Source organism: Rhinatrema bivittatum, chromosome 6 (assembly GCF_901001135.1).
Source record: "Rhinatrema bivittatum chromosome 6, aRhiBiv1.1, whole genome shotgun sequence".
Classification (NCBI taxonomy): domain Eukaryota; kingdom Metazoa; phylum Chordata; class Amphibia; order Gymnophiona; family Rhinatrematidae; genus Rhinatrema; species Rhinatrema bivittatum.
The window spans coordinates 170736198-170756233 of NC_042620.1; the positions used below are offsets into that span (position 1 = coordinate 170736198).

Here is a 20036-nt window from a genome sequence, read left to right on the forward strand (position 1 = left end):
TACAGCTTTTATATAATGACATGTGCATTGCTGTCATTTTTGTATCCTAGTTATGGCAATAATATTTGAATTCTCTAGTTATGACAGTGCAGCTAAACTGTGTTGAACTGAGTTAAGAAGCGAGAAAAAGAGAACATTTTAGGTTGCACAAAACTTTAGAAGCTTTCAAAAAGAAATTCAGAACTGTGAGGGCATTGTTTATCCCTATTAAAGAAATAATAGCGATGTTAAATGTGTTCACTTGGATATAGTCATACCCACTGTAATTCCCAAGAACCTGAAATAGATCAAATGCAACCCTCAATCAGGAAGCAGGATACTTCGTAAGAAATGTCCTGCTATCCGAACACAAAAGAGAAGAATGGCTAAGTAAATAACCAACCAATCAGAAGAAATAGCATTTGTCATGTGATGCCCTCCCCCTATAATTTAGTAACCTGCACATAATGGGAGTTTTCTCTTTACTACATATATCCACCAAGGAATGCATTCTGCAGGTAGCTCCTTGTAAATCAAACGGGTTTTGTATGGGAAATAGACTGTTTATCCATGACAAACTGCAGAAGTCTGTGCTGAATAGCATAATGTCATTCTTTAAAAAGTGATGCCTCGTCACAAATTTCTCCTGCCGTTGTCTTGCAAGTATAGTTGAGGATTTATTCTACTATTTCTCATACTTTAGATTAATAGATATAATGACAGCTTAACTTTGTTCGTTTTTATATTATATCTTCTTCTTGTGCTCCACACAGAACCTTGGATATGGCGGAATATAAATGTGTTAAATAAATAAGTAGGAACCCTATCATATTACTACCTCATAATGATAGACAATCATCCAACCTTACTAATAGCAAAATCAAGCATTATTCTGAAAAGCATGCAAAGAAATTGGGATGCTCCATCCTCAACTTGCGTATAAGAAGACATGATGTCTTGTTCAAGAAGGATTAGTAAAATATAGCTTATGGAAGAGTTACCTCTCCAGTAGAAGCCATTTCACACCGTAGAATGGGATCTGCACCTCTGAGTCTCGGCCAGGAGAACATTGGAGCCTGACATAAAGAAAAACATAAAGGAAGGTGAAATCTTCCATAGCAGAAAAAATTCAAGGACAAGGAGTCCATATGTGACATTGCAGAGAAGAAATATGAAAAAATGTTTTTTTTTACTGAGAGGGAAGTTGATACTTAATCCTCCAGTAGGCTGTTCCAGGTAACAACCAAAACTATGATGGAATTAATAAATTCTTGAGACAAGCACAGAACACAGTGGTAAAGGGCTGGAGGAAAGGTAACAGACAGAAGACATGAAAGAGAGAACAGTTCTGGAAGGCAGTCAAGAGCAGTCTTCGGAGATCAGATGGAGGATAAGGAGCCAAGTGCTGGTGTTAGTTTAGGTCAGGGGTCAGGAACCTTTTTGGCTGAGAGAGCCATGAACGCCACATATTTTAAAATGTAATTCTGTGAGAGCCATACTAACTACAACCCCCCACCCTCATGACTCCAAGACCTACCAAATTCATTTACTACAACCCCCTACTCTCCTGACGCCCCCAAGACCTGCCAAATTAATTTACTACAACCCCCATCCTCCTAACCCCCCCCCCCCCAAGATCTGCCAAAAGTCCCTGGTGATCCAGCGGGGGTCCAGGGCTCGCTGACAAATCTTTAATAAAAAAGTAAAAATCTAACAAAACCCCCCACCCTCCTGACGCCCCCCAAGACCTCCAAAATTAATTTACTACAACCCCCACCCTCCTGACGACCCCCTAAGATATCCAAAATTAATTTACTATAACCCCCACCCTTCTGATGCCCCCCAAGACCTGCCAAAAGTCCCTGGTGGTCCAGCGGGGGTCCAGGAGCGATCCGGGAGTGCTCTCCTGGACTTGGGCTGTTGGCTGCCAGTAGTCAAAATGGCGCCGACGGCCCTTTGCCCTATGTCACTGGGGTCGACCAATGGCGGCGGTAGCCCCTGTGACATAGTAAGAGCAAAGGGCCGTCGACGCCATTTTGATTACTGGCAGCCGATGGCCCTTTGCCCTTACAATGTCACAAGGGCTACCGCCGACATTGGTCGACCTCAGTGACATAATGAGGGCAAAGGGCCTTCGGTGCCATTTTGACTACTGGCAGCCGACAGCCCAAGTCCAGGAGATCGCTCCCGGACCACTCCCGGACCCCCGCTGGACCACCAGGGACTTTTGGCAGGTCTTGGGGGGGTCAGGAGGGTGGGGGTTGTAGTAAATTAATTTTGGAGGTCTTGGGGGGCGCCAGGAGGGTGGGGGATTTTGTTAGATTTTTACTTTTTTATTAAAGATTTGTCTGCGAGCCAGATGCAGCCATCAAAAGAGCCATATATGGCTCCCGAGCCATAGGTTCCTGACCCCTGGTTTAGGTAATGGGAATTTGTGTGCTCATGTGGTAGAAAAAGAGACTGAAAGAGTCTAATTCTGGGCAGATTGAGTGGGCCAGTTGATGTTTATTTGCCTTTGCAATGAAACAAAGTTAGAAATGAGCCATGATTAATCAGCCTGTAATATTCACTTGAAAATTGATAGCTTTATACATAATCACAGAAATCTCTTTCACAAATCAATGTACTGACTAAATACATATGCTAAATGTAGAAGATGTGTTTCTAATGTAGACTAGTAGTATTAGATTCCTCTTTTGATATGGATGATATTTCTTCTGTCACACAGAATGGAGAGTCAATTGAAATCTTATTTAATTGTTAACCTGTTTAAGTCACTTCTTTACACTTTGGTGCTATCATATGTAGACTATTGCAGTCTCCTCTTCATTGGTCTCCCTGTTAAGAGTTTGCATAAACCGCAAATGATACAAAATGTAGTTGCTCACCATGTGACTGGGTGTCAATTTCAGGAGTGTATTATGCCAACTTTATGGTTTCCTGTATCAGTTAAAAACCAATTCAAAATACTTTGCCTGATCTTCGAAGCCCTAAATTGTTGGCCGCAATCATCTTACAGACACACTACAGAAATATACACCTCTACAAATGTTGAGGTCAAACAATGAGTTCCCTCTTTCAAGTCCTTCTGTAAAAAAGTGTAGATTAGTAAGAAGATCATGTGTGTCTTAATTTGAGGCACCTTCACTCTGGAATTCCCTTCCCAAGTAAGTACAATTAGAGGCGGCCTACCTCAAGTTCAGATGCTTATAGGTGAATTTTCAAAAATTTGCATAATTAAAAATTACATAAGTAGCCCCTTCTCATGTATTTTCTAATTTATAAAAGTAGAAAACTCACATATATATTCGCTTCCATGTGCACATATAAACACTTAACAAAAGGGACTATCTGGGTGCATTCTGGGGCAGGGCCAACACGCACGTAAGTTGCTATTTTGAAAGACATGCACAAAAATTTGCCAACTTACTTGCATATTTTTATACCTGCTAATTATCTGGTGTAAGTGATATTAAACGAGGGAGGTCTGGATGAATGGAAGGGAGTTCAGGCTAAAGAACCAGGAGGATCTTGATGACTTGGGAAAGGACTGGGCAAACTGGTGGACTAATTGATAAAACTGGTCATTTCCTTAGTGTGTAAAATTGGCTGACTTACGTGAGTTAAGTCTTACAATACTTTCATGCCTATTTTAAAATACCTATTTTAAAAATAGGTAGGGAAAGTACTTGGGTTCGATGCATATTTGCTTTCAATGCATTGCATGTATTTATGCATAAGCATACATACATGCGTATGTTGCAGGGTAAAGATACAGTACGTGTATTTTATAACATGTGTGGGTTATAAAATACTATGGTAAAACTACGCGCGTATATGCTGCCGAGCACAGTTGTTTGAAAGTCATTTTCCCAAGAAAAACTTGTTTAACCTTGCTTTTAGTAACATTTTTGTTAGTATTTTATTTAAAATACAAAAAATTACAAATATATTTAGATTCATTCTGTCATGATTTTGTGCATTTTTTTTAAGATATTTAGATTTGGTTAATTTATGCACTAATCCTATTTTCCTGGCAAATCTGATCGTTATGTTTGCTTTAAATTAGGATTAAGCAGCTGTATACATTTTGAGCTGTGATTTTATACTCATTTTGAGTAAATATAATCATGTATAATTTATATTTGTCTTCTTTGGATTTTTTTAGTTGTGTTAAATGTTAGAATGGCATTTTATAATTTTTGTACATTGCCAGGGGCTTTGGGGAATGGTGATTCATAAATATGTATAAATAAATACACAGAATATTGCTAAAGGGTCCTGGATCATCCAAGACAGCTCAGTCAGTTCTGCTTCTTTTAGCTACCTAGCACAATTTTGGGATATATAGTCCTTATCTTCTAATGTGGCATTCAAGAGATGTTAATGTCTCTGTAACATGCATTCTGGTTTAAGGCTGCCACAGCGTCACTGCATTCCACCTTGGGTCTTTGAGAAAGGTGGATTATAAAATAATAAATACGACAAATAAAGAAATTCATGACTCTGTCAAACTGAGTGCCTTCTTCCCGTATATTACATCTTGTTGGCAACATGCAGGTCATCTAACAGCTCAGAATGTTGCCCTTCCTTGAATTTCTCATCTAAACTCTTTCTTGCTTCCTGTCCTATGCATTAATTTCATACATTGCCCTTCCATACCTTAATGCCCACATAGTCTGCAGGAATGATGGGGCTTTCCAGTGTGGGGAGATGAGTCTCATCTATTGTCTCTCCAGTCATCACCTTGGTGGCCACATCAATGAAGTCCACTCCCAGGGTTTTAGATGCAAAAGGGAAGGACCGTGAAGCTCGGAGGTTACACTCAATCACCTAATAAGTTGCAATAAATCATCTTGTGTTATATGTGATCACATTACCATCACCATCATAAGAAAAGTCTCCACAAAAGGACTAACAAAAATGGATTCAAATATTGAGCATACTAATTTCAACATTTAACAAACTGATGGAAGCTCATTATTCAAAACAATGGCAATGCTTCACAACATTAAAGGCTTAGATCTATACTTGAAATGTTTTCATTCCAAATGGCATACCTACTTCCTTATTAATTTAATTCATTGATGATATGCAAGCATTTATAAATACATCAAATTAAAAGGGGGATAGCAAGAGTCAAAATATACTGCCTACCTAAGAGCAATTTTCAACAGTTGCTGAGGTATTGTAGCTGATTCATTTAATAAGGAACCATAACAGAACTCTTAAAAGCTAAATAACTACCCTGTTTGGTACATGTTAGAAACCAGGTTGAAATATATAGCTAAAATCTATAATATGCTCATCTTCCCCCCACCCCCCCCCCCCTACAAAAAGGAGGAGGCAGCACATGCTGGAGGCCATCTGAGTGGCTGTTTCTCTCATAACAATGCTGATATAAACTAAGAATTACTGTCAGAGTACTTCAACAAGACAGAAGGGATCATTTTGCTAAGATCTCTCTCCCACACCAATGCAACAACAGCCAGGCAGCAGTTTCACAAATTCAGTGTACCCTGGTATTACTGCATCATATGGGCAGGCTCAGCACTTTTTCTATCAGCATATCACAGAATGCCACATAAAGGTGAGTGGCATATCAATGGCAGTGTGACAGCACACAATCACACAAGGCAGGCATTATATGCTCAGCATCAGCCCACATGCAACTGCGATAATGCCACTATTCTGAGATAGTATGTATGGATTAAGGGAATATCGGCAGGAGGGGACTTTGTAGCACAGTAGGGCAACAGAAGGCTCACACTGTCCCCTGCCTGAAAAGAAAAACAATCATCGAATACATTGGATATGCCACAGGCTATGTTTAATTCTCTATATCGGAGTGTCTCTTAATTCAGAAACCTGTTTCCAGCCCTGTTTGAAATGAGTGCATAGACTATTGTGCAGAAAGTAGACTGTGAACTGAACTGGATGCTGCTGAATTGCTCTGTCTTCTCAGTGCCTACAGAGGTAATTTTACATCATGATTTTTGGGTGGAAGTGATGGACAGGTTTAGAAGTAAAGAATATTTTGTATAGCTGACACAAGGAACTGTGCTTTGTACTACATATGTTCAGTATCTTTTCAAGTTCACCACCTCTTGACTTGCTCCCCATGCAAAAGGCACACATTCCTTTTTATCAAGTCGTGGAATTTAGCAGCAGAACTGAATACCTACAGTCTGCAGAGAGGTTTGGATAGTTATGTAATTAAGTATTACACAGGTTTTGTTTGTACTCTTTTGGTTGTGCAGTAAAACACTTGTTCTTCCTAAGATGATTTTCTTGCATGTTCTGCCTTTCCCGCATCCTGAGGGTTTCCAACTAGATTCAAAATATTATACATGCTCTCTTGGAATTCAAGGAGTCCTAAGATGTACTGGGATACAAATATTAACTAACAGACTGTTAGATGCTCTCACCGGTTTTGTTAATGCATAGAGACAGATGCCATAGCAGTGGGAAAGCACAAAGCCTTTTACATTCCTCTCATAAGGAAGCACTACAGCAGTTGGTTCTTAGCCATAATGCAAGATAATTAAACCAATTGTAGGACAGCAGGAAGCAACAATGTGGCATCCATTATTTTGCCCTTTAAAAATAGGACATCTCTCAAACTCTTACTGCAATTCTCCTTGTGTTCAGTGTGTTTTTTAACTCATATGATGATGTCTTGATTATGCCAAAATGAATTGGTAAATTACTCATGCCAAAGCTGTGCAAATCTAAGAAATGTATGTAGGTATCTGGCAGCTATGTTCTCACTGTAACTTCCGCTAATGCAGAGTTCTAGTAGACCTATTTGATTCTGGAGAAAACTAGAGACAAAGATCTTGTAGTATTTGGCTTTTCAAGATCACATAGGTCCCTTCTTTTGAGGCAACCCTCTCTTTATTTAATGGCTTATAATGGAATAGACAGTACTATGCACAGTACCTTGCTATTTATTCCAGGATTATGAATTTAAAAGCTTATTGTAAACATCATTGTGAAAAAGAAATATTCTGGACAATCTTAAAACTTCCTTCTTCCTATCACTAACTGGCTTCAGCGGGACTGGACTGAACTCAGCATGACCTGCTATAAAGACCACATCAAGTCCAAGAGTCTCCTGAAACCCAGAATGCAGGAATCTTACCAGGACATCATTTCCTCTGACCAGGAACTGAACATTAAAAGGCCCAGAGATAGCAAAGGCATTTGCAATCTTCTTAGTAGCAATTTTCACCTACAGTAAGGCAAAATAAAGATTAATTTATATATTTAATAACATTTATGAATAACTTTCCATATTTACCAAAAAGAAAATCGCTGAAAGCAATGTACAAAAAATAACATAGAATATAAACCAATAATAACAATACATATAATCGAAACAATAAAATAAAACATTTGGGTATCTGTAGTCTGTAGTAAACCTTTCCATTTGTAACAAATACATTTGAAAATGTTCCACCTACAACAAAAAATAAATGGCAGGGAATGATGATGTAATATAAGAGGAGAAGCCTAGTGCTTAGAGCAGCAAGCTGAGAACCAGGGAAGCTAGGGCTCAAATCCAAATTACTTTAACATCCATTGCCTCAGATATGAACTTAGATAGCAAGCCTTCTGGGGACAGGGAAATAGCTCTGTTCCTGAATGTAACTCTCCTTTAGCTACCAATGATAAGTCATGAGCTAAATCCAACTAAATAAATAACCTACTGCAAACAAGGCAGGTGATGCTCAGTATTAAATATGGCCAGAAAAATAAAATGAAAAACAAATCGTTTGGATGCTGAAAATGAACTTTTTTTTTTTTTTTGCATTAATTGGTTTGGTGCATTTTTGTGTCCTTTTTTATAACATATTACTACTCCTCCAAATCTGATTTAATTGTTTTGCAATGAATTTGAAATGTCTTTGAAACCAGTTTTAAATATATTTTATGATGGTTGAAGGCAGCTTACAAGCAGTTTGAAACTTTTTTTCTAATTTCACTTGGTAACCATGTTAAATGAAAGCTGAACTGTATTATCTTGTGCAGGGTTGGGCAATTCCAGTTCTTGAGGGTCCTTAACTTGTTAGTTTTTCAATATATCCCTAATAAATATGCATGAGTTAGATTTGCATGCACATTGCCTCAATTGTATGCAAATCTATTTTATGCATATACATTAGAGTTATCCTGAAAACCCGACCAGTTAGGGGCCTTCAAGACTGGAGATCCCCACCCCTGATCTTGTGTAACACAAGCATCAAATTCCAACCTTTTCCAGAGCTCCTTGGCTGATGGTCTGTGTTGGTAGCATCAGAGTGGCATCGCCAGAGTGAACACCTGCATCCTCTACATGTTCAGAGATTGCATGGCAAATGACCTATGAAAAAAGAGATCCTTCATCAGTCCCTCGGAATGACACGCTGCTCCCGGCACAGCTGTGCCGAAGGAAAGCACAGGATAAACCTGCATAACAGATGCTGTCCACAGGAGAAAGACCAGAGACAAAGAAAATAAACTGTATACAGGTTGCTGTGCAATTAATGGACACAGTGGGATGGAGGAAATGAAGAGTGATAAAGTAAAAAGGCCAAAAAAAGTGCACAGGAACTATTCAAGGCCAAACTTATTACTTTTGAAATATTAAATAGAGACATAAAGAAGAAAAAAAAAACCCAAATAAATATTGAAATTGAAAAAATCTGTGCACAAGGGCCAGCCCAGAGGCTCAAAGGCCAGTGCTTTACACTGCTAAATACATGGTTTCAAGTCCTGGGCCTTGTGTTTGCTTTACATGCTGGCCAGGGCTGAGGATGCTGCACAGGAAGTATTCCCAGCTCCTGGGGGATGTGAGGGGAGGATCCCCATCATCAATTAATGGTGAAACTTTAGGATACACATTAGCCAGGGACTATGGTTTGTAAGCACCTGGCCAAAATCTGTTGCTGAAATAGCTGGGCTGAGCTGAGAGAGGAATATAAAAACAGAGGGATGGGGGGAACCACTGATGTAGAGGTGACTGAAGGCTCTTTGTGCCATCACCTGATAGATGCCAGTTCTGACTGAGCTGGAATCCCAAAAGAAGTAGATGAAAACTACTGATCAAAAAATAAATCTGTAAAGAGGGAGCTAACCAATCTGAGAAATATTAAGAAAGGGCACAGAGGTGGGGTGAGTTATGTTGATAAATGTAGAAAATCTCTGGAGCTTTATTACATGAGCTAAATGCAAGTAATACACAATGTCAAGAAAGAAATATTCTATAACATCAGAAAATCCTCTCTCTATCTTAAGAAACAAAGCAACCTTTCCACAAATACATTTAAATACTGTATTTGAGGAAATAAGCCTTGCGAATTCTTGTAATATACAGTAATTGGTGTGAAAGAACACAAACTTTGACAAACGGTTGAGCGTTATTGCAGCAAAACAAAGGAACTGAAGACATTTTTTTTAATGAAAAGGGGATTGTGAAGATAATTAATTGCTAATGTAATATTCCAGCCAGGATATATCAGGGATTTTGTAGAAGCTTATAGTGCATCTATAAGAGTATTAAACAGTCAGGAATGCATTTAGTGGGTAATTTATAAAAGTCCACCTAAATAAGGCAATAGAAATGAACATAAGAATATTAGACCAAAAAATTTGCCATACTGGATCAGACTAAAGGTCCATCATGTCCAGTATCCTGTTTCTAACAGGTGCCAACCCAGGTCACAAGAACCTGGCAGGGTCCCAAAAAGTCAATAGATTCTATGCTGCTTAAACCTGGAATAAGCAGTGGATTTCCCCAAGTCCACCTAAATAATGGTTTATGGATTTTTCCTCCAGGAACTTGTTCAAACTTTTTTAAGCCCAGCTACACTAACAGTTTTCACAACATCTTCCACCAATGAATTCCAGAGCTTAATTATGCAATTAACCATTATGAAGGCAATTTTTAGAGAGAATTCCACAAGTAAAATAGTGTTTTAAGTGTTCCTAAGTAATTCAGGAACTAAAAGCTGAGAGGTCAATATTCAGAGGGCTGGTGAGTAGGAAAGATACTTTGATGACTTTTCCCAGATATTAAGTGGAACATATCTGAATAGTGTCCCATTGAATATACATACTTAAAGTTACACAGATAAAGTTAGGTGGGTAACTTTAGGGCAGACATTTTTCTGACCAGACTTACCTGGCTACTTTAGTCAGGTGCAGCTAAAATGTAACCATGCCCCTGAAATACAGTGGACCCTCGAGTTACAACCGGCTTGACTTACAAACAACTTGGGTTACAACCAAAATTTTAGTTTTGAGTTACAACCTGAATGCCGGCCAAGGCCATATGTATCCGCTCGTTTGTGTGGTTGCTTCTAATTGGGAATTTTTTCCTGTCAATCATGTTTTTTTGGGCTTGGTGGGTGGGACTTCTGCTCTGCAGTTGCAGTGATTGGCTGCTGCCGATGAGGCCTGTCCATCTCAGATGGACACCCAGAGCTGCAAATGTTCACAGGAGCACATAGGCAGACCCAGCACGGCATTGCAGCAAGCAACAGCATCACTGGTGACCAAGGAAGCTTCTGTGCAGCAGCAGAAAAGGAGTGTAGCACTCAGCTGGCTATAACAATGTATCAGGAGGAGAGGAATGAGTATGCTGGGAGGGGTAAATGAGTGTTTGGGGGCCAGAGATGTGCTCTGAGGGGGTGGGGAGGGGGGAATCCTCTCCCTCCTCCCTTCCTGCAAGCCAAAGATGTCAACTTGAATGGTGAATACAGTATGAAATTGTTGTTTCTGGTAGGCTAGGCACATTTTATAACTTTTTGGTGAGTACACTAGGAAAATTATAGGTGTTTCTGGTAACTATGCACATTATACAACCCTTTTTTATTATGAAAATGTTAGGTATGGGGTGCTTTGGGTGGTTCAGAATGCATTATGGGTATTTCCATTATTTCTTATGGAAAAAATAGTCTTGCCTTACAACCAACTTGAGTTACAACTAGTCCTCTGGAACTAATTGAGTTCGTAAGTCAAGGGTCCACTGTACCTCCGCCACTGCCTCTTTTTTTTATCCTGCTACATTTTGTGCAAATGGACAAAATTTAGCCAGGAAGAGGATGTCTTTTTTTTAAAATCTCAGGTTTTCCCCTTGTAACCCGAAAAGTTACCTGGACAAAGCCTTTGAACATTGACCTCTGAAGAGTGCAAAATAAATTAAGTATACTTTACAAATCTATAAGAAGACTATAAATATACAGTAATTAAGGATTGCCTTACTCTTCCTTCCTTTGCAACAGCATCCATTTCAACCTCCCGAGCACCCTGAATGAATTTGGTGATGACCACTGGATGTTCCTGTCAAAACAATGGATCATAACATGAATCCTATAAATTTAGCAATGTATAATATAGATCTTCCAATGGCTCAACCAGTGACTAGGGTTATTCTACATAATAGGTTTGTACACCAATATGATAAATCCATGCAAAATCTGTCAAATTAGTTTGCAAAACTTTTTTTAAAAAAGATAGGCCTGCTGCTGGCAAAAATCTACATCTGATCCGTGTAAATCTGCCACAGACATACACATACACATTTACTTTCCATTTCCTTGGATCAGCTGATTTCTTCAAATCTGCTTTGGACTGCTTTCACTGGATTTTGCCAAGACCTGCAGATTTCTCAGTTTGAACCAGGCTGAAGTCTTCTTGACTCAAGTACAACTCAGACTGCTTTGCACATCCCACTCTCCTAGTGCTTTCTGTCCCTCTCAGTTCCTTTCCTTAACCTGTTTCTTCTTGTGCTTTCCAGAGCCTGCTCTAATGTATAAGTACCCAATGCTTTAATCATTGGGACTCACTCATAAGCAATAACAAATTCACAAGACTCGCCACAAAAACCAGACCCTTCCAGTTTATGCCTTTCTGGCATGTTTTTGGTATCATGCTACAAAATTAAACCCCACTCAGATTCTCTGAAAAAAAATCTGGACTGCCCAGAGATATTCCCCAAATGAGGAATATTAAAGAAAATATACAGGATGCAAAAGGCAGAAAGTTCCCCCTGGTTGCCCTGCCATTCTTTGTGGGTTACTTCTATTGGACCATGTGCTAAAGTAGACTAACCCTCAGTGAAACTAATATCTCCTATAGAGTAATACTGAATACACCCTTACTGAAAATGAGCTCTTGCTTATTGTTCAGTTCAATTAAAAAAATATATATACATATGTAGAAAGGGGCTCAATGTCTCTTGTCCCAGGACACATCACCTAATTTTTCATTCTATGACACATTTTTAATAGATTTCTTGCCTCTAAAAGCATGCACCTATTATACAGGCAGTCAATCACAGCACTGGGGACAAACTGATCAGCCTACCCAACACCAAATAGATTTTTATAGTTAAGAAAAAAAAATCAGTCAGAAGGCTATCATAACCTTCCATTCAGGTCTTCACTCGCACTCCTCTGCACACATATAAATACTCCCCAGGCCACCAAAATATCCTTAAAGAATGATATAAGAGGATCCTGTTCATTAAGGGCTTTGTGGCAGAAAACTGAAGAATTCCCTAACTAAAAGGGACCCTACTGAATGGCATGCACTGGTCTTATTTATTGAAATGCTTTCACTGCATCCTGTATATCTGCTTTGAAATTCTTACAGCTTCACGTCTCTCCAGATTTCATTCTCCTCGCGAGCTGATTCTTCCCTGTGAAAAGACCGGCCCCCCAAATAGGCTTTGGAAAGCATTTAAAAGGATATATTAGCTACTTTCATCTTCCGCATTTCAAGCTCAGTAGATCGATGTACCCACTGAGTAAATATTAAGCACAGAACACTGCTTGTGCCAACAGAAGGAAAACAGATAAGAGGGGAGAGGAGATCAGTGAGTCACTGAAAAACTTTACCATCGTATTCATTTAAGAATGAAGTGAGGGGAGGAAAAAAAATCAATAGTGAAGCAGCATCTCAGTGTGAAATGTGAGCTGCTGACAAAGGCAAAGTGACATGATCAGGAAATAAAATAAGATGAAATAAAAGTTAAGGCTATCAAGGTGGCTGAGCGGGTTAATGATCATCACAGATAGATGGTACACCAGTGTGATAAATATAACTCTAGGAGTGTCCAACACAGGAGTGCTATGTCAGATTTATCAGGCTTCCTACTATTGTGGAAGAAGAATGGTTTACAGATTAAAAGGCGAGACGGGGGGAATCCTCATGAATACCAGTACAGCCACTGGCCTTCTAAGAGCCACTTTATCCACTGGTTGACAGTTCTAATATAAACGTTACCTTCTTTGGAGCAGGGATCACAAAATAAATAATGCAGAGTTCACCATAGATTTAGCATCCATGATAAATACTACAATGTTATTACAGCATTTCTATAACACCCTAAACAAGGGTGCTTTACAACAAATTGTGCACAGGCACAATGATTCCCAGAGAGCTTAACAAAGTGAGCGCCTGAGATAATAGGAGATTAAAACATTTCAAAGCAATTTACTCAGGTAATAGTAATTTTCCTGGGTAACTGGGCTTGTCTAATAATTGCACTCCTCTTCTTGGCTAAAATTAAGCACGGGTTTCCATAGCGCCTATGCTTTTAGCTGGGAGGTAAAAAGAGGTGCTCCTGTAGGTATCTCTAGATTGGACAAGGAAAACAGTGTGTGCACATTTGATTTTCAAATGCACAAATGCTGTTTTGCCCCCATCGGCTGCTGGCACCAATAGGAGCCAGCTTTGGACAGACTAGCAAAGTTATCTCCTACCTACCACGCATACTTTGTGACTTCTAATATTCAAAGGTAAATAATGTGGATGGTTTGTCTTTGAAAATTATCTGCAATGTGGATGGTTTCTCTTTGAAAATTATCTGCAATGGACATAGGCTAAAAGTGCCACGTGCATTGAAAAGAATATGGACTATTCAAAATTGCACACACCCTAAAAGTGACTTGCACAAGATCACAATGAGTATCTGTGAAAAAAGCAGGATTTGAACCAGTCTCCTGGTTATTGATTTATTAGTCCACTACAATAACTACTAGGGCCATCTGCTGTCCCTGCTGTAATTCTAATGTACTTTCTTGGGCTGCCACCAAAGTTCAGTGTATGGCGCATAATTACCCTATGAAAATTAGAACACTAAGCCTGAATTAATTTATATTTTATACATTGTGTGCCTCTGAATTAAGTCATATAACCTCTCCCCCTTTGCTTTTCTTATGTATTTCTCCCACTGCCACCATGGAATAAAATGCTGGTATGTGAAATTATCACAGACTTGATTCCTCCATGAGGCTGGCTGCTGATGGGGTTACAACACTACTCCCTAATTTATAAAAGTCTATGGGGGTTAAAATTTTATTTGAGCTCAGACACAAAAAGCCTTGGATTAAAGAAAAATGAACAAAGGTTAATAGTGCATATTTCTTGTAATAATGTATACTATTTTCCCTTTTAGCGCACACAATTTAACTATTTTCTTCACAAATAGCTGAATTTCATATGTAATTTTATACATGCGAAAATATATTTTTATTTCTACTTTAGTGCCTATGAAGCACAATTATGCAAAACAACTCATTAGCTATGAGCGCATATTAAAACTACACAGGAAAATTATCTTCACAAACACAATTTCTCAAAAACTTTAGCTAACACCCATTTTTCTCCCATGAGCATATTGGCCTCTAAGCTATTTGTCATCTTGGAGTACACGAAGCATTCATTAGAATCTTGCATCATTCTCAGAACTTAAGCAGGTGAAAATATCAGTTCTGTCATGTGAAGTCTTGCACAGACAAAGAAATATAAACGAGCAGAGAGTCCTTCCTTATGCCCCCTCTCATCTTCCCATGGTCCTGCCATTGAGTCTCACCAGTATCCTGCAGGAATTACTTGGACTACCTGGGATGTTCAGAGTATAGCATTTAATGGTCAATTTCTCTGCAGAAACTGTCCACAAACGTGACAGTGTGGTTTTTATTTCCTGAAAGGAGTATATATAACTGAATGACTATTGCCTTTCTAGTGAGGGTAGAGAGAGGAGTGGAGGACAGTAATAAAGCAGTTTAAAAAACAAGGTATAATAATAACAATTAAAGTAAAATTAATAACAACAAGGAAGCTCAAACACATGCTGAGAAAATGCTATAGAGTACCGGAGAAAGTCTGGTAGCATCTTCCAGGAAAGTTTTCAGTTCTTCCTCACCATACACCACATTCATTGCAGACCCACTGTAAGAAGGAACAGCAAATCAATTTTATTTGAAAGTTTACGATACAAAGTGTTAAGACTGCATTACATCTCAGTCCAACTGAGACAAATTAGCTGATCTTTTACAACAATATAACTGATCCAACTGGGACTGGAGAGTGTATTTAAAAAAAATCAATGCTTTTCAGTTAGCTAGAGCTGATATTTACATGAGGTACACAGATCTAGCACTGGGAAGCAGAGCACTAGTAAGGAATTTAGTTTAACCAAGGCATGTATCACAATTCAATCTCATTCAAGATCTCTCTCATACTGTATTTACATATCTAGGATATCAGAAAAACCTGACCCCAAAATCTGTGGTAATCGAGCCTTACTCTGCTATGTATGCTTGCTTTTGAAAGCTTGCTCTCTCTGATTCTTACATCTCTCTGATTTTTAAAGTCTATTGTTGTAAAACAAAGGCTCCCATCTATACTTCTACTTTTAATTTTATATGACACTGATTTGGAGATTAATATTCATGATGGCCAGTGCCAGTAGCTTGACTTAATATCCAGTTGGTGACAGCGAGGAAGGACAGAGGGAGGGAAGAAAGGCCACACAATCACCTGCAAAATTACAACAACAGTTACATTTCCATGATGGGTACAGGAAATATATGTGGCCAGATGTATTAATCATTTTCCCATAGACACAAACAGTATTAAATTGCTTAATGATGATTTCCATTGATTATTTGCTATTTAGTTGCAGATCCACAGATCCCTTCTTCCTCTGTGTTCATCCCTCCCACAGAATCAACCACTGAAAAAGAATTGGAACTTTATGTGCAGTTTGTAATTGATCCTGTGTTGAGAAAGATGTAGGGGCGGATTTTAAGAGCCCTGCTCGCCTAAATCCGCCCAAATCCGGGCGGATTTAGGCGAGCAGGGCCCTGCGCGCCGGTGAGCCTATTTTACATAGGCTCACCGGTGCGCGCAGACCCCGGGACTCGCGTAAGTCCCAGGGTTCTCCGAGGGGGCGTGCCGGGGGCGTGTCGGGGGCGGGCCCGGTCGTCGCGGCGTTTAGGGGGCGTGTCAGCAGCGTTTTGGGGCGGGTCCGGGGGTGTGGTTACAGCCCGGGGCGGTCCGGGGCGTGGCCGCGCCCTCCGTACCCGCCCCCAGGTCGCGTCCCGGCGCGCTAGCGGCCCGCTGGCGCGCGGGGATTTACGCCTCACTCCGGGAGGCGTAAATCCCCCGACAAAGGTAAGGATGGGGTTTAGACAGGGCCGGGCGGATGGGTTAGGTAGGGGAAGGGAGGGGAAGGTGAGGGGAGGGCAAAAGAAAGTTCCCTCAGAGGCCGCTCCGATTTCGGAGCGGCCTCGGAGGGAACGGAGGTAGGCTGCTCGGCGCGCGCCGGCTATACAGAATCCATAGCCTTGCGCGCGCCGATCCCGGATTTTAGCGGATACGCGTGGCTCCGCGCGTATCTACTAAAACCCAGCGTACTTTTGCTTGCGCCTGATGCGCCAGCAAAAGTAGGCCAAATCGCGCGGTTTGAAAATCTACCCCGTAAAGCGCAACTGAGAACAGAGAAATGCCAGTAATATCAACAGAGTTTTAGAATCTGCTGGTCATAAATCTTTTCTCTATGACTACTCAGTAGCCTTCTACAAAGGCATCAATGAAGTTTAGCAGGTCCAAAAACTTTTTTCTCTTAAAAATCACAATGCTGAGTCACATGATGTGATGATCATGTGAGGGCATGCTCCTTGCAGGCTCCGGGTGTCCTTGCCCCAATCTAAGGCATCCTGGCCGATCACTAACTCCTTAAACTTTGGCTACTTCATCAATTTCTAGAGCACATGAGTATCGGCACGTACACATCCAAATCGCTGTCGGGTATGCCGGCATGACCTGCCAAACGGGACAAAGAAAAATCAAAACCTGATGATCTCAAGATGGCTCTGGCAACAGACAAGGCCTTGCAGGGCTCATTAGATGAATCGGTGGTAAATGTACTCACACACAGCCCGATACTGTAAAACCGCGGGAGAGCGGACGAATGCCCGCTCTCCCGGCGCTCGCACCGGCCCTTGGCCGGTGCGAGCGATCTTTGAGGAAGCCCTTGGCCGGTGCGAGCGATCCAGTATGCAAATTAGGCGACGCGGTGCAAACGAGGAAGCCCTTGGCCGGTGCGAGCGATCCAGTATGCAAATTAGGCGACGCGGTGCAAACGAGGGAAAGGAGGCGCTAGGGACACTAGCGCGTCCCTAGCGCCTCCTTTTGGCCTGGAGCGGTGGCTGTCAGCGGGTTTGACAGCCGACGCTCAATTTTGCCGGCGTCGGTTCTCGAGCCCGCTGACAGCCACGGGCTCGGAAACCGGACGCCGGCAAAATTGAGCGTCCGGTTTTCGGCCCGACAGCCGCAGGCCAAATTCAAATTTATTTATTTTTTTTTACTTTTTTTTACTTTTGGGGACCTCCGACTTAATATCGCTATGATATTAAGTCGGAGGGTGCACAGAAAAGCAGTTTTTACTGCTTTTCTGTGCACTTTCCTGGCGCCGGAAGAAATTAGCGCCGACCTTTGGGTCGGCGCTAATTTCTTAGAGTAAAATGTGCGGCTTGGCTGCACATTTTACTTACTGGATCCCGCGCGCATACCTAATAGGGCCATCAACATGCATTTGCATGTTGAGGGCGCTATTAGGTGCCGCGGGTGGGCCGCGTGTTTTCCTCCCCTTACTGAATAAGGGGTAAGGGAAAACACGCATCCAGAGCAGGCTGACAGTGTGCTCCGACGGAGCACACTTTACTGTATCGACCTGACAGGTAGCTACAGCAATTACTGTGAAGCTGGATGCAATTTCGGAGCAAGTTTCTGAACTACAAAATTCATTATCCGAATTTGGCCCTAGGTTGGACTTGCTGGAGGGATGTGTATCCTCAGTGGAGGACAACAATCTCTGACCCACGCATGACAAACTGGATCAACTACAGAAATTGGTAACAGCCCAGGAAGAAAAAATTGATGATGTAGAAAACAGATCTTGCCGTAATAACCTACATTTCATGGGCTTTCTCAAAGACATGGATGATGGAGAGTTGGGTAAGGTTCTGACCTCATGGCTGCTATAGGTGCTAAACCTGCCGACTCTTTCTTCTGCCTTAGTAGTAGAGCATGCACACAGGTTGGGTGCCCAAAAAAGCAGAGATAAGAGGCAGAGAGTAGTCATTGCTCGTTTCCTGACTTATGAACATAAGCAGAGCATTTGGTCTGCCTCTCACTGGGTGCAACAGCTACAATACCACAATTCTCATATAAACATTTTTCAAGATTTTTCTTCTACAGTGGTTTCCAAGAGAAAAGAATTCAGCCCTGTATGCTCCCTACTGGCGAACAAACAAGTGAGGCTCACGCTACAATACCCAGCGAGACTTAGAATTTGGCATGACAACAAAGTGCATGTATTTGAATCTCATAAAGAAGAGAAACTCTTTGTGGATCAAATAGCATTTACTTGAGATTTCTCTATGCGCTTTAGATGCTCTTGTGGTAGTTTTGTTTGGTTTAGTGTCGTTTTGTGGCATGCAACAAGGAGCAAGTTTTTTGCTATTGTCGGATACCTTTATTGTCTATGTGATTTGTAGCATTTATGTTTTTTGTTTTGCGGAATGCCTATTCTTCATTTATTGATGCTTTGTTTGCGCTGCCATATTGACGGCTTTTTGGTGGGCTCCGGAGCACGGAGAATATTGCTTGCTCCCCTGCACTGTCTGGACAACACAGCAGACTTCTGGTGTAATCAACACTGCTTTCCGAACTTGTGATGACAGAAATGGTTCTTGCTATGGTCCTTATATTTGTTTTATTTTTGTGCTCCACTGCTTTTAGTTATGTCAAGGAAGTGACAGGTTATGCTTTCTTACATGATGTAGGGGTTGGCCCCTGCCTTTTTCTCTTATATTTTCTTCTGGGGCAAGTCACCCGACCACACTTTAGTGACTCTGGCTCTTCTACTGAAGAGCGTCAGCGCAAACTATGAGACTTGGGGGTGGGGCGGTAACGGAAGGGTGGGGGTGAGGGGTGAATGGGATTATTTCCTTTCATGTTTATTTTCCATCAGTTTTTGTTTCAATATGGTATGTTACATGACACTTGTTCTCTCAACTCTCTCCCTATATTGTATTCATCGGATGGGGTTTGTCTGGAGCATATCACTCTGTTTTTATGCAAGCGGCTCTGTTTAATATCTATTTCTCATAAGGGGTTATGGCTAAGTAACTCTGCTATATGAGTTGGAATGTAGCTGGTATGGGGTCCCCGATTAAACATGAAAATGTCTTGTCCCATATACGGCAGTCTAAAGGGGACATTATTTTTCTTCAGAAGATGCATATGTCTGATAAAGAACATGTTAAATTGCATAGAGGATGTTTTTCCCAACTTTTTTTTTTCTTCTGGGACATCTAGGAACAAGGGGGCAGTGATACTGATACACTCTCAGGAACTCTTTATTCCTCTGAACTCATGGAAAGACACGGAAGGGCGAATTATTATAGTAAAGGGGGTTCTTTTTGGGAAAGATGTTGTTTTGATTTCTGCTTATGCCCCCAATCAATATAATCACTCTTTTTTCACAAATATAATGATGGGATGCTCTCAGTTGGTGGGTGGAGTAGTGATTCTAAAAAGGGACTTAAACTGTGTTCTAGATCCAGATTTGGATCAGTGTTCATCTACTACAATTTCTAAGTTAGAAAATCTAAAGGGGTTCAATTTCTTTGACAGTCTTTCCTTAATAGATATTTGGAGGGCCTTACATCCGGGGGAGTGAGACTTTACCCTCTATGCTAAAGCTCATCCGACTA

General features: G+C 40.8%; 1 protein-coding gene across 1 annotated transcript in view; it reads right to left on the reverse strand.

The window, feature by feature from the left end:
• Positions 1–20036, reverse strand: part of CPS1 (carbamoyl-phosphate synthase 1) — a 163590-nt gene that overhangs the window by 26318 nt on the left and 117236 nt on the right. The window contains exons 28-33 of the mRNA XM_029606134.1: positions 15126–15201; positions 11227–11304; positions 8237–8344; positions 7124–7213; positions 4642–4812; positions 981–1055 (exon numbers count right to left, since the gene is read on the reverse strand). Coding sequence (XP_029461994.1) covers positions 981–1055; positions 4642–4812; positions 7124–7213; positions 8237–8344; positions 11227–11304; positions 15126–15201 — 598 coding nt within the window. The remainder of the gene's footprint in view (positions 1–980; positions 1056–4641; positions 4813–7123; positions 7214–8236; positions 8345–11226; positions 11305–15125; positions 15202–20036) is intronic.